The sequence below is a fragment of the Candoia aspera genome, chromosome 2, assembly GCF_035149785.1.
Source record: "Candoia aspera isolate rCanAsp1 chromosome 2, rCanAsp1.hap2, whole genome shotgun sequence".
Classification (NCBI taxonomy): domain Eukaryota; kingdom Metazoa; phylum Chordata; class Lepidosauria; order Squamata; family Boidae; genus Candoia; species Candoia aspera.
The window spans coordinates 39,816,416-39,831,021 of NC_086154.1; the positions used below are offsets into that span (position 1 = coordinate 39,816,416).

General features: G+C 35.5%; 2 protein-coding genes across 7 annotated transcripts in view; one reads left to right on the top strand and one right to left on the bottom strand.

Moving 5' to 3' along the window:
• Positions 1-14,606, bottom strand: part of RPL32 (ribosomal protein L32) — a 79,542-nt gene that overhangs the window by 47,438 nt on the left and 17,498 nt on the right. The window lies entirely within an intron of this gene.
• IFT122 (intraflagellar transport 122) overlaps positions 1-14,606 on the top strand; it is an 82,059-nt gene that overhangs the window by 11,175 nt on the left and 56,278 nt on the right. For 4 of the 6 annotated variants that reach the window (XR_010067079.1, XR_010067080.1, XM_063291639.1 and 1 more), the window contains exons 8-13: positions 2,501-2,579; positions 3,296-3,487; positions 4,702-4,840; positions 6,664-6,866; positions 7,826-7,963; positions 11,485-11,649. Coding sequence is in view for 4 of the 6 variants with exons in the window: in XM_063291639.1 (XP_063147709.1) it covers positions 2,501-2,579; positions 3,296-3,487; positions 4,702-4,840; positions 6,664-6,866; positions 7,826-7,963; positions 11,485-11,649 (916 nt within the window). In the remaining 2 variants the exon portion in view is untranslated. The remainder of the gene's footprint in view (positions 1-2,500; positions 2,580-3,295; positions 3,488-4,701; positions 4,841-6,663; positions 6,867-7,825; positions 7,964-11,484; positions 11,650-14,606) is intronic. The other 2 variants (XM_063291640.1, XM_063291638.1) reach the window with 1 other exon arrangement.

Sequence of the window (14,606 nt, forward strand, 5' to 3'; positions counted from 1 at the left end):
CGTAATGTAAGAGTGGTATGATGACTCACAAAAATTGCCCATACTGATTTTTGCCAACCAGTCTCTCCCTCTCTAATCTGGCATGGTATACTAAAAGTTGGGTTCAGCACAAGCTTCTGCAAGAGGCAGATGTTTTCCCATACTCAAGAAATTTGTTACCACAAATTCTCAGAGCTGAAGGAAGTTGGGAAAATATTCACTGTGTACGATTGCTTGCTTCTAGGGAACTGCAATCTACCACTTGGTGTTGCTGTAAAAGCTCCCTAAAGTTCCAGAAAATGGTTGAATGGGAAGGGTCATGCAGGTCAACAGTGCTACTAACTTAATCTGGCTAATCCAATACTCTTTGTTTTGAATAGATTGATCTCATAGTAACATGCAAGAGGACAGCAGTGTATGCCTAATGGTCAAACAAAAGCAATTTATTTATGTGTAACTGAAAGGTGTAATCAGAAAAGTCTGACTTGGAAAAAATGGTAATCTTCTGAAGATGGTGAGATAGAAAATATATTTCAGTTGCAGAGTAATATACAGATGTGAGTTATGCTCTGTGACAGAAAATATATAGAGAGGAATAAATGAATCAGGGAAGTATTTTACAGACAGAAAGATGAAGAGCTGGGGATTCCAAAATATTAGTTAATAGAAGATTAGGCTGACTGGTAGACAGAATATACTACAGAAAAAAGAGTGGACTTTTTTTAATAGCCCAATATATGGACAAGAAATAGAGAATGTTATAAAATAGCAATTTACAGAAATATGGATCTGCACATCCAACCATTTATAACATCACCAGTGACTATTAAATCAAACTTTTCACTATTAATATAAATAAGAATATTTCAAAGTAAAATGCAGCCTGCTCTTTTCAGAATGAATAGAACAGTGTTTTTTAACCTTGGCAACCTTCAGATGTGTGGACTACAGCTCCCAGAATTCTTCAGCAAGCCTTGCTGCCTGGAGAATTCTGGGAGTTGAAGTCCACACATCTTAAAATGGCCAAGGTTGAGACACACTGGACTAGAATAATATATAAGCTAAAATGTTGTTATAGCTCAGTAGTAAAACACATGGTTTAAAGCAATTCCTCTTCAGAGAGAGTGGGGAATGCATATTCGGAAAATCTGAAAAGCTATTGTGAACTATTATAGACAATGCTGAGCTAGATGCACCAAGCATTTCAGGCAGCTACAATGGATCAAGTCATCAGGTCAAGCATCTAAGAAATAATGAACACGAAAGCTGTCCCAGAGAAGGTTTTGATATTACTCTCTGGGCAACAAAATGTGTTATTTTAGTACATAAGAACATTTGATGTGATTATTAAACTTAAATTTATTTATGAAAGTAGAATAAGAAAAAAGTTACATGAATATTCATCCCTGACCAACTGTTCAGTTAGTCTTACAGATACGCTTATATGCATTTAGTCTGTTTACATTTAAGTTAATTTACCTAATATTAAAAGAGGGAAACAATAGAAGATTTTACTCTCTCTCTCTCTCTCTCACACACACACACACACACCCACTCTCTCTCTCACACTCACTCACACGCACACATATATATAAATAAAATGCAGACCAAATTTCTAAATAGTCCTCCACTCAAGACTCCTGATAATAAAAATGCTTGTTCAGTTTTGACAAGAATAGTGAGTTTTTCAGGCTGTTGTGTAACTGACAGTTTTTCAGGCTGTTGTGTAATGTCTGTCCTTCCATTTCTATAATATTAATCCCTTCACAATCCTCAGAGCATGCAGTGTCTGTTTCCTTTGACATCTTGTTAGTTATCATACCATTGGGTATACAGCTGAAAAAAACATGATAACCTACAAAAAACAGTGAGGCTTCCATGAAAAAATTAATATAACTTCTAGCCAAAAAGGAGCTGCCGTGGCACAAGATCAAACTGTAAGAACCAGTACTGTGTTTTGAAGACATTTCCAGCTATTGGCTAAATCTCTTTTAACTTTTTCCTGAAAACATGCATAGGCATCCAATGTACATGACATAATAATTTTTGTTCAGTTAGTTGACTCATGAATGCAAATTAGTTTTCCATTGGCAAGGATATGTTAGACACTCCAGTTTTCTAGTAAAATCTTCCCTATACTTTTATAAGGACGTATAATTTAACCAATGTTTTTAAACAATATTTGTAGGCTTATTATTTTGTAGATGTTCTGTTGAATCCTCTATGAATCAAAGAGGCCCTAAAGCCCTTAGAGCTGCTGGCCTATATCTAGATTTCAGAAGATGTTTTCACTGGAGATACTGCCACTGACAAATGACATTTATGTTGCAGCTCCCCAAATGGTGAAATTCAGTGTCTGGTCTGATTAAGTGATCTAAAGTATCTTCAAAGCTTAAAGATCTTAATATTTTCCCCAACGTATGTCACCAAAGTAGAAAATAACAGAACCAGCTAAGGTTGTACTTTAAGCGAACTGCTTGCTGCACTGTTGCTACATAATTGCTTTTCCTTTTATATTCAGTAGAGATGAGCATAATGATATTTTAGCAGTGGCAGACTGGGGACAAAGGCTTTCTTTTTATCAACTGAGCGGCAAGCAAGTAAGTTACTTGTTAATTGAAAAGTGTGTATATTTTTTCTTCCTCCAGAAATACCGAGTTTCTTTTTTCTGAATTTTTTAAAGCCAGTAGTATATTCTTCAAAATCAGAGACCCCTTTATTTGTCTTTTTGTAGAAAAGCAGGCATATATATGTATGTCTATGTATGTATGTATGTATATGTGGGTGTTGGTATGTATACACACACATATACACACACACACGTATATAAACTAAACTTGTATGCCGCCCATCTCTCAATGACTGGGTGGTTCACAACAATCAAACAACTGGGTGCTAACAACGATCAAAGATAATACAATAAAATCAATAAAACATAAAAGAGAAAGAGAAAAGATGACAAGCATGACCGACAAGATGGAATGAAGTGAGGGGTCTGTACCAGTATTACAATTTATGTCTGAACCAAAAACTGTTAAACAGAATTATTCTGGCTGAGCTTCCTTCTTTTTCTTGAATAATAGAAATGGGCTAATATGTAAATATCATATACTGTTAGACCTAATACTAACCATAATATTTCATTTTTATAGCACATTTTCTGAAAATGAAGGAGCTGTAGTAGCTCAAATGAAGATCTATGACAAATCAAATACAAAAATATATGTAATTACTTTCCTGTCTACAGATGAGATTTCTTATTACAAAATCAAATGTTATTAACTTTTTTTAAACATATTTGTCCATATTCTTATAGATTGGAAAAGACAGAGTCCTGAACTTTGATCCATGTTGTGTTAGCTATTTTTCGAAAGGAGAATACATCTTAATGGGAGGCTCAGACAAACAAGTGTCCCTTTATACAAAGGATGGAGTGCGTCTTGGCACCATAGGGGAACAGAGCACTTGGGTGTGGACATGTAAAGCTAAGCCAGATTCCAATTATGTGGTAAGGGTGAATTTCTAAAAGCCTTTCAAATAGGTATGCTCAGGTATTTTCAGATACTTTTTCTCTCACAAATATCTATTTCTGGCCTCCATCTTCTCCATATGGCAAAGCTATCCAAATGTGTCCAAATCTGCTGTTGTTTTGCTAGGAAATTACTTTTTACAGCTTTTAGAACTCTGTCTTTGCCAGGTTACATTTTGTGCATCACAGAGAGGCAAATCTATGTCTATAGCTGGGACTTACTTAGAATTGCATTGTTGGGTGTACACCTAAAAACATAATGTGAAAACTGATGCTGAGAAGCAGTTAAATCAGTGCACTTGAGTTGGGTTGAGGCTTAAACCTCTTTGCTTCATTGTTTGTCAGCTGCCTACCCATCACTCCAAGTTCCCTGTTTCTTCTTCACTTGTTCTTGTCTCTATTCATCTTCTTCTCCCCTCATTTACTGTTAGTGGTTCACATGCCCTTTCTCATCTTAATTTCCCCATATTTCCTCACAGTGTATATATTATAATACCTGTGATTGGGCTATGTAAAGCGTCTTTGTATTGAGATAATCAGAATAAATTTACTTCATCAAAATAATTGCAAAGGGTGTTATATGTGAATTATAATTTCATAGGGCAGGCTTGTGCAGAGTTAATAACAATGCACATTTTGTCAAGTACAGCTGACAGCCAGAGTATGTAGTATTTGCTAAGAAAAATGACTGACTTCTGGAGCAATTTTCTTTATTAATATTGATTCAAGGCTCATTTCTCAAGTGCATAAGAATAAATATATAAATCATGTCTTAAACTCCTTTGTCTTTCTTTTTTAAAGTAAAGTTACTGTATATTTAAAAAAATTCTTTTAGTTAGTATTGTGACCTTTAAATAAAATGCAAGTAATCTTACTGTTGTTACCTGATAAAAAACTATTGTAAACAGTGAAATGATATCTAGCAGAAGTATTAAACTGTAAATAACTAGTTCCTACCATGACATTTGTGAATTTTGATTTATATGGCTTTGCTGTGGCAGAAGGAACAGGCCAAAATCTTACGCATGTGAAGGAAAAAAGTTCCCTCAGATGCACATTTTCCAACTGTAGAAATTAGAATAAATTAAAATTAAAATTCCAGCAAGACTCCAACCCCTTTTTAATCTACATTTCTACTTATGGTCATTCAGGTAAATAGACACACTTTTGGTTAATTCTTCTTTTCTCTTCAGGCAGTAGGAAGCCAGGATGGAACCATTTCATTGTATCAGCTGATTTTCAGCACAGTCCATGGCCTTTATAAGGATCGCTATGCTTACAGAGACAGCATGACAGATGTTATTGTCCAACATCTTATCACTGAACAAAAAGGTAGTATTGAATTATGTCTTCAGATAACCCAGTGGCCATCTCTTTCCTGCTCCAGTAAACAATGTTTGTCCACATATTGAACTAGGCATGATATCTTTACAGCAGAAAGACTGCTGTGCCTTTTTGCCAGAAACACTAAGTGTGTCTTCAGAAATGCTTCATATAGAATTTTTGATGTGGAGAATGTTGTGATGACAACCTGTTTGATGGCCTTTTGTCAGCAGTCAAAAATATATTGATGTAGCTGGCATTTTGTCTTTTTGTTGTTGCCCTTGGTGATTGTTCATTAATCGTTTTGATTAGTTTAATTGCTATGTAAATGTAAATGGCTATGTAAATTGCTGTGAAGCATAATGGAAGCTGCAGCCTTAACTTGTAGAATAGGATTTATTCATACATTTATTCATTTGATTTATATCCTGCTAGAAATTGAAGGCAGTGTATCTAGCACTCTTTCTTCCAATTTTATCCCCATAATTAGTGTGAGATAGCTTGGGATGAGAGAGTGACTAGCTCAAAATCATTTTGCAGGCCTCTATGGTACAGCAAGATTTGAACGTAGGATTTCTGAGGCCTAATTTAATACCTCAACCACTACAGTTGATCTAGTTAAGTATTTGCTGGTGGTGGCCTTCCTCCCTGTTGTAAGAGAAAAGAGATTGGAGAGAAGACTCCAGAAGACTCAGTGAAATGGAAGAAAAAAAATAGTGGGGAGAAAGAGATACAGTAGTAAAAAATAATTAGAGGGTGCGATGGAGAGTTGGTAGAAATTTAGCTAGTTCTGTTTATCTAAAGCAGACTTTCTCAATCTTTTGACCTTGGAGGAACCCTTGAAATATTTTTCAGGCCTCAGGGAATCCCTGCACACTTAGGCTCAAATATAGACTGGAAGTTAACAAAATTATTGTATTCGTTTCCTGTGTAGGCCTGTATATATGCATTAACAGTGTTCTTAAACTAAAAATAATGAAACTTAGCTCTTTAATGTGAAGTTGCCCAAATCTGAAATAATTTTTTAAATAAATCGTTATCTCCCAGGGAACCCCTAGTGACCTTTCGCAGAACCCTAGGGTTCCATGGAACCCTGGTTGAGAAACCCTGATCTAAAGGCTATTCTTTCAAAGTTACAACAGGTGGCAGCATGTAGCCATCCTTGGCTGAAGTAAAAAAAAAAAAAACTAAGCAAGAATGGAGATACTTACTTTTTTGGATGGAAGATCACCAGGAAATCCCCAGGCTATAAACTGCATGTGGAAGTTGAAAAAACATCCTGGAAGAAGGCAGAACAGTTTCATATTGTTGCTAAAATAATTATGTGTTAATTGTAGTCCTCAGAATCAAACTGACCTAGTGGAGTGTTTACTTTAATTAAGTAATAATGAGTACTAATAATATATTAGGATGGTTGTGGAGCCCCTGTTGACTTTCTGCATGTTTGGGAGTATTGTTTTGATCCAGGCAATTATGTGATTTTTAATGTGTTTTTTAACCTACGTATTGGACTTACTGTGTGCTACCCAGAGTCTTCCTGGAGTTGGATGGCCTTAATAAAGCCAATAAACAAACAAACAAACATTTATTTATCTATCTATATATTTATTTATTTTGCAGGGCTTATATGGCCACCTATCTCATGTGATGACTCTAGGCGGCTTACAACAATCCATAAGAAACTTAGTGAAAAACAAAAGTACCCTTCCCCCAGGTGAAAAATGATTCCTGCCAACCAGCAACCCAAAAAAATCAGCTTTGTTATTTCTAAACATTGATAAATCTTGTAATACCATTTTAAGCATTTTAGTTTAAACTTGTATTTTTCACAGTCAGAATAAAAAACCGAGAGCTTGTAAAGAAAATTGCAATCTACAAGAACAGATTAGCAATCCAGTTGCCAGAGAAAATCCAGATTTTTGAACTGTATTCTGATGATTCATCAGATATGCACTACCGAGTGAAGGAAAAGATAGCAAAAAAATTTGAATGTAACTTACTAGTTGTGTGTTCTGAACACATTATCTTATGCCAGGTAAGTAACTGATAATTACATTTAAAAATAAAATAATTATGTCTAATAATGAAATTATGTTTTCTAATACTACACTTAGAAAGAGTAAGGAAAAGGTTCCCTGTTTAAGATAATTTAAGGTGTTTCACATAATAAGGGTAGGTCCACAGAAGCAACTGTTACATCAGGTGCATATGCATTGTTTACCTGTTTTCAGATTTCATATCAGGAATTAAAACTACTAGAGCAAATATTAGAGCACAGTTGTCCCCAATTCTGCATGGTTCTGTAGGCTGCATGGTTCTATTTGAGAATTGTGGCCACTGAACTGTGTACACATGAAGGTTGCCTAGAGTGGGGACGGCTCTTCTAGAGGTTTGCATTCCTTATCATCTTTCCTGTCACAGCAGGGTGAGCATCATTCTCAATTCTACCGGCATTAGCTAAAGATTGAATTTAGAGGTTCCTAGAAGAAACTCAATTTTCTCCATGGGGAATGGTATTTCCTGAGTTCTTACAACATATAACATACTCACTTTCATTTGATAATTGGAATAAATTGCTTCCAATAAATCACCTGTCCTTGTTTTGGCATACCATTACCCATTACATAATAACGTAGTTTGCATTTTAAAAAGAAGTTACCGAAAGTCTGAAATGTTGAATAAAATATTCTAGAAAGTACAATAAAAAATAGTTGATAGCACTTTTATTTAGATTCTTTAATGGTTGATGACTTTTCTGAGCAGCCACATTTCATTAATGCACTCTTGGATATTAAAGTATAAGGTGTGGTTGTAAACAGTAGACATGAACATTGGTAAGAAATTAGACTTTTTTGTTTGGTATTATAAAATGTTTACCACTTGCTTATGTCTTGTGCCATGGAAACCTAATAATAAAAAAGATTTGTTAAATATGCATCAGATATATGAAAACTGCTTATAGCAGAATGTGATGGGTTTTTTTCTGCTTTTTAGGAGAAAAGACTCCAGTGTCTCTCTTTCAGTGGTACAAAAGAACGGGAATGGCTGATGGAATCTCTCATTCGATATATAAAAGTAATTGGAGGACCTCCAGGCAGAGAAGGCCTTTTAGTGGGTTTAAAGAATGGTCAGGTGAGGTTTTCTGATAAAGCAAAAAGGATTTTTTTGTAGTGATGATTCAGATGCTGTTAAGACTATTAAAAAAAACAGCATTTGAAAGAAAATTATAATCAAAAGCATCTTTTATAGACATCATGAAAAATGGGATTGATAGCAATTATTATTCTGTACACACATACATACCCATCACATTATTCCCTTCTGTGGTATGCAACATTATGCACACCACAGAAAATTAATAAAAAAATAGTAAGCCAAAGAAATTAAAGGCAAGAGATAAGGAAAAAAGGAAATAGAGATAAATCACTTCCAAACCATTCTACTATGTCTACACACTGCTTTATACATTACCTTTTGTTATTTAAACTTTTCACTTTATTAGTTTTTTTGGGGGGGTGTCTCATCAACTCCATTAACTACAATTTTCTTGATATTCCTATTTCTCTTAACCTTTCTATTCTTCCAAACTGTACTTGTTTACATTGCCTTTTGTTCTTTAAATTCTTCACCTCAGTTTTTTGAGTATCTTGTCAACTCCATTGATCCACAATTTTCTTGATATTCCCATTCCTCTGAATCCATTCACTTTCCCTTAATATATCTGTTTTGCAATTTGATCCTCATTCATTGTTTTTATGTGATGATATCACCTCAACGTACTTGTTTCATACTGCCACTCACTTTTTTTTCCAATCCAGATTTGTTCAGCACTCATTTATTTTTTACCCTATTTCTTCCCATTTTACACTTTTCACTTCTTTCAATCACTGTTCATACCTTACAACAGACCATATACTATCCACTATGTTTCCACCAGCATTTGCACATTTTAAAAATTCTCAGTTTTCCCATTTTTAGTGAACGTTCTGAAAGGTAAACAAATCATCTACTTGTTCAGGTTTTTCACATTTATGTAGAACTTGAAATTGTTCATTCCATTTTCCCAAGGTCTTTGATACATTAATACATACTCCTTGTTGCATCACGCAGTCTGTCTAACATTTGCTGCAAATCATTTTAGATTCTCAGCCAGCAACATGATATCATCTGCAATCACAGCTGCATGTACCTTTATGTGCCAAACCGACAACCCTCTAACATCACCAAAAGTATTCCTTATACCTATAAGTTAATTAAATAATCAAAGTGAAATGGCACAACCTAGGCTTATTCCATGCTCTAAATTGAACCATTCACTAAGCATTCAATTTATTTTCATGTATGTTTTATTTCCATCGTGCCATTCTTATAACATTCATCAACCATTCTTCATATTGTGCAAAACAATTCAAACCTATTCATTTTATCATATGCTTCTCCAAAGCAACAAATATTCAATAAACTTTTTTCTCATATTCATACATTTATCATTGACCTACTGAAGAGCAAAAATATGGTCTGCACATAAAGCCACATTCCACTTCTGAAATTTTTCTGACTGTAATCTCTTATATTCTTTCAGTCAGAATTCTTGCACTCATAAGCATATGTAACAAATTAATCCTCTTGCAGTGTTTACAGTCATTCTTGCTACCTTTCTCTTTGCATAGTGGAACAATAAATATTCTTCCAATTTTCAGGCATGAATGCAGTCATCACATACACATTAAACAAATTGCACAGCTATTCCATAAACAAACTACATATATATTTTAATATTTCTCAAATGATACTCTCCACATTTGCAGCAGCATTCTTTTTCACCTTCTCACAGCATTTGTGATTATTTTTATTGCTATTTTCTTAGACACAAGGATTTGTAGCATTCACTTCTACTTTTTAAAAGTATTACTATAATTCCCATATTGATCTCTGAAATATTCTTTCTGGCATTCCCTTATTTCACTCTAAATAATTTCCTCACTCATACTTTTATTTCATTCACTGTGCTGAAAGTTATTTGTTTAGTCCTTATTACCCATTTTCATAACAATCTTTTTATTTCCATAAAAATTGTTCTGCATTTTCTTTGCCTCTTTTAATCTTAACTATTCCTTGGTCTCTTTGCACGTTTCTTTTTGTCTTTATACACAAAAATATCTCATTTTTTGCAGCAGTATTTTCTAACATGCATTTTTCCTCATCCACAATCTTGTTCATTTCATTGTTCTTCCAAGCTTAATGTAATTCCACACACTACTCACATTCTGCAGTGTAATACTTTTCATTCTATTCCAAAGAGTTTCCACATTCTCTTTCCCTGTATACATTTTTCCATTCACTTTTTCGGGAGTTTCATCTTCTAATACTTTTTCATACAGAACTTGAACAGTCTGTTCCTGTAGTCCTTTTATTTTTATTTTAATCTCTTCTTACATCTTTCCTTTTCTTTCTTATCTGTTTTATTCCCAAGATCTTCTCTTGACACTATCAAAAAAATTGTCTTTTTTTTGGAGGGGGGTGTTGCATTATTCAGAATATTGCACAACCTTTTCCAGCCCTGCTTCTTAACTATCATCATTAATTGGAGTGTACGTATAACTGTCCAACTTATAGATTCTTACTTCCATATAAAGTATACCAAAATAGCTTAGATAACACCAATTCATACCAATAGATCCCTACTTACATACTGTATATACCAAAATAACAATAGATAATTGATATGATGTTAGCCCTTTGGTTGATAATTAAACATATACCTTGTCCATGTATTCCGTCCTTCATATCTGTTACATCCTTCAGTTTTCTGTTAATTTCATAAACACACAGGATATCTATTTTTCTTTCTTTTCACTTTTCATGCTATTTACCATTTACTCCTCATGCATTCCAAGTTGCAGTTTTTGATGTCTTGGTTGTCATCTGCTGTTCTTCATGGCTTTGGTTAATCAAGACTTATTAAATATTTTCTGGTAAGATAGAGAAAGGGTAGATTAGGTTTCCAGTCATACCAGTACCACATGCAGCGTTCCTTTTAATAGCGAGAACAATACTGGTTGATTTCGGCACATTCTTACCAATTTGCCACAAGCACAGCCAAAATCCAGATCTGGAGATGACCACACAAAGCAACATACTGTTGCTACATCCTATCAACCTGGGGTAGATGTTGTGTATTGACACACACTTGGCACGTATCATTCTGTAAACTGGAAAAAAGAGTTTAAATAAGATATTTGATGAACAATATAGAAAGTGAGGCATCTAGGATTATTTATGAATTTGATAAAATTAATCAATAGAACAGTGTACTTTATGGGCTTTTTAGAGACCATATTGTTATATTCTGGTTTAATATACAGTATTTGAAAAAGACCATAGAGTTAAATGTTGCTCATGTTTTTTATGGAATAAGCTCTATGACTGTCCTTTCAGTCAACCATTATTTGTCCCCATGTCTTTTATATATAATCATGTATACAGAAGTAATTGAGGCAGAAGCAGTCAATTTATTTAATTTGTCTGAATGATTATTCCCTGGGGTCTGAATTCCATAAAATTATAACTGCTGTATTTCTTCTGACTAGCAAATGAGAACTGTAGTTTTCCAATATGGGCTTTATTAACTCTCTGGATGTAATTATATCCAGATTCTAAAGATCTTTGTGGACAATCCCTTTGCAATAGTCTTGCTGAAACAATCTACAGCCGTGCGTTGCCTGGATATGAGTGCATCTCGAAACAAACTGGCAGTAGTTGATGAAAATGACACCTGTCTGGTCTATGATATTAACACCAAAGAATTACTGTTTCAGGTAAACTTTCTAAACATTCATACGTCACCCTGCATTTCAAAGAAAATATAAGAAAAGGTTTTCTAAAACAGTGAGAAAGGAGCCATTGGCTCTTGTTCCTTTTTTGCCTGCCAAACATTTTTATCCACCAGTGAGTTTTGCACAGCAATTGATTATACTTGATTATTTTGGCTGTCTCATGCCTTTTCCTCCCACCAAATGGGTTAGGGAGAGGGCTATTGTTTGATGGGTGACTGTTGTTGTTGTTAGTTGCTGTCGAGTCGTTTACAACTCGTGGCGACCCTATGTATAACAGAACGAAATGCTGTTCAGTCTTGCGCCATAATGCCTGACTGTTCCAACGTTTGCATCCATTGTTGCTGTAACGGTATCAGTCCGTCACATTGAAGGTCTTCCTCTTTTCCGCTGGCCCTCGACTTTAGCAAACATGATGTCCTTTTCAAGCGGTCGGTTTTTCCTGACGATGTGCCCAAAGTATGAGAGTCTAAGCCTAGTTATCTTCGCCTCTAGGGAACATTCTGGTTGTATTTCTTCTAAAACTGATTTGTTTGTTCTGGCAGCCCATGGCATTTTCAATACTCTTCGCCAACCCCACAATTAGAATGCATCAATTCTTCTTCTATCTTTCTTTTTTAATGTCCAACTTTCACAGGCATATGTGGCAATTGAGAAGACCATGGCATGAGTCAGATGCACCTTTGACAGTTGATAGTTACCGCTGCTAATTTATATACTCACATCACACTCACAACAAGGATATTGCATCAATCAGTTATGTTCATGGCTGGCAAAACCTTTTCAGGCATGAGATTTTAACACTAGCTGCAGGCAAAGAAGGAACAAGAGCTGAAGTATCTTCCTTCCAACTATCCAGTAGTTGCACACTGAGTGGGATTAGTATCTGCTTATAAATCAAACTTTTCAGGAAAACAAGGAATTGACTATATAGGACTATAAATCTGAAAGAAATCTTAATATGGACAAACCGAAAACTGGAAAATGTATAATTGTGGGAAAAAATGTAAATTTTTAAAAGAAGCACTAACTGTGTAAGAGATGCTGCGTAAGTTGGAGGGAGGGAGAAAAATGGAACCTTGTACATACCAGGTCATCTCTGTGTGTGTTTAATTATTATGACTGAATAGGATTTTAAATGTTTTATTTTTTATTTTTTTATTTTAAATGGTTATTTTCCAAGTTGTTGTAAGGAAGCATACCTCCTCCATCATGCAGATAAAGCTGGAATTGTGGGCTGTTTTTGCACAGCCGAGTACCACAGGCTCTTCATCTGTTACTCTCTGTCTTTTCCCAGGACAGGACTTTCCTGTCTCTCCTGCTCCTTTACATATCATCTACTTGATTGAAATTACTTCTCTTGCCGTGATTCTTGCTATTAAGTCTCACCTTCCTTTATAACCTTCTCTTCCTAATGAAAAAGCTTGTTTCTGTTGTTTGTTCTTTTCTGCTTTTAAAACATCCATTTACTCCTACTTCCTTCACTTTGCTCAGTCACTTGATCTGAAGCCTGGAAGCAGAAAGAAAACTAAATTAGTTCTATAGCACCACCAGAAGATCAGGAACACCCACCACACAAACAGGAACTTATGTGGCACAGCAGCTAAAAGTTGCAACGGGAGTGTGCCCATTACTGCTGTTCAGCATCAGGTGTTTTGGCCGTGCTGCAGTGGCAATCCTCTGAATCCAATTTAGCATCAATATATGGAGACTTCTCTGCAACCTATTAGTGCAGGTAGATGCTGCTGCTGCTGCTAAGAATAACTATCAGATGCACAGCGGTTGCTACGTAGACCTACTGGGATTATTCAGGCTGACCAGTTTAGCAGGAATGCAAAACAGGGCTGCTCAGTCTGCCAGTTCTTCCACAGCCTTTTTCCTTTTGTATTGAAACAAGTACCATTTTGAGATCAGGAGGTTCTTTGTGAGGTGATATATGGCCAGCAGGTGGTGCTATTTAGCAGGGAATATGAGCACAAAAGGCCTACTGGAGAAAACTTTGTCTTTTCTCATTCTACTCTACTCATTACTGATCTCCCAAGGCTTTCCTCTAGGCTTCAGATGATTAAACAGGCAGCTTTCATTGAATTAGCCAATCTGTTGTTAGAGCAGAACAAAGCAGACACTACTATAATAGACCGACGTCTCCTTTCCTTAGACAAAGAAGCTAAATCAAGAGGTTTGCTTCTTGGGGAAAAGACCCTAACCAATACAGGGCAATTTCTGTCCATTCCTTCGATGAATCTGTCACTGAATTCCTTCAACTAGCAGCATAACCAAAAAAAAGGGATCAAACTACAGTAGCCTTTTGGATTCTTCACAGGCTCTCAGGTGCTTTCCAAGAATGCATATCCTCAAAAAACCTGTCACAAGGAAGTTAACAGTTGTGATTCAAATAAAAGCAAGTATTTGGGAGACTATTTTCCTTTATTCATATCTTGGTGACAAACCTCCAAGCTCTAAGTACCACTGCAGAAGACTGAGTCATAAAATTTGAGAGTCAGATTCCTGCCATCTCGTCCTCCTGATTCTGGACAAAAGAAAACATCAGCAAATAAGCCTTAAGCCACCTTTTAGCAACTAGAGTTAAAAAACCAGTTTCTTCCTAGAAAGTATGCAGTCTGCTGAATTTTCTCTGTCAGTCTGAAGAAAGAAATTACATCCTAAAGTTGAAGCAGTTCAACAAATTGTTGAATGGAAATTCTCCTCTCAGAGGTCTTTTTCCATGAATCTGTAGTGGGTCCATAGAAGAGATATCTGATACATGGTTACTAATAGATCTAGCCTTGGTATAACACCATCCCAGAACTGCTTTATGCCTCCCTTGATTCTCCACCGTTCTAAGGAAAATCAAGGAATCCTTAGACATTCTCATTGCTGTCACTGAGGCTGTGGCTTTTGGAGATCCTGCACATGCCACAGGCATTTCCTCTGTGGGAAGG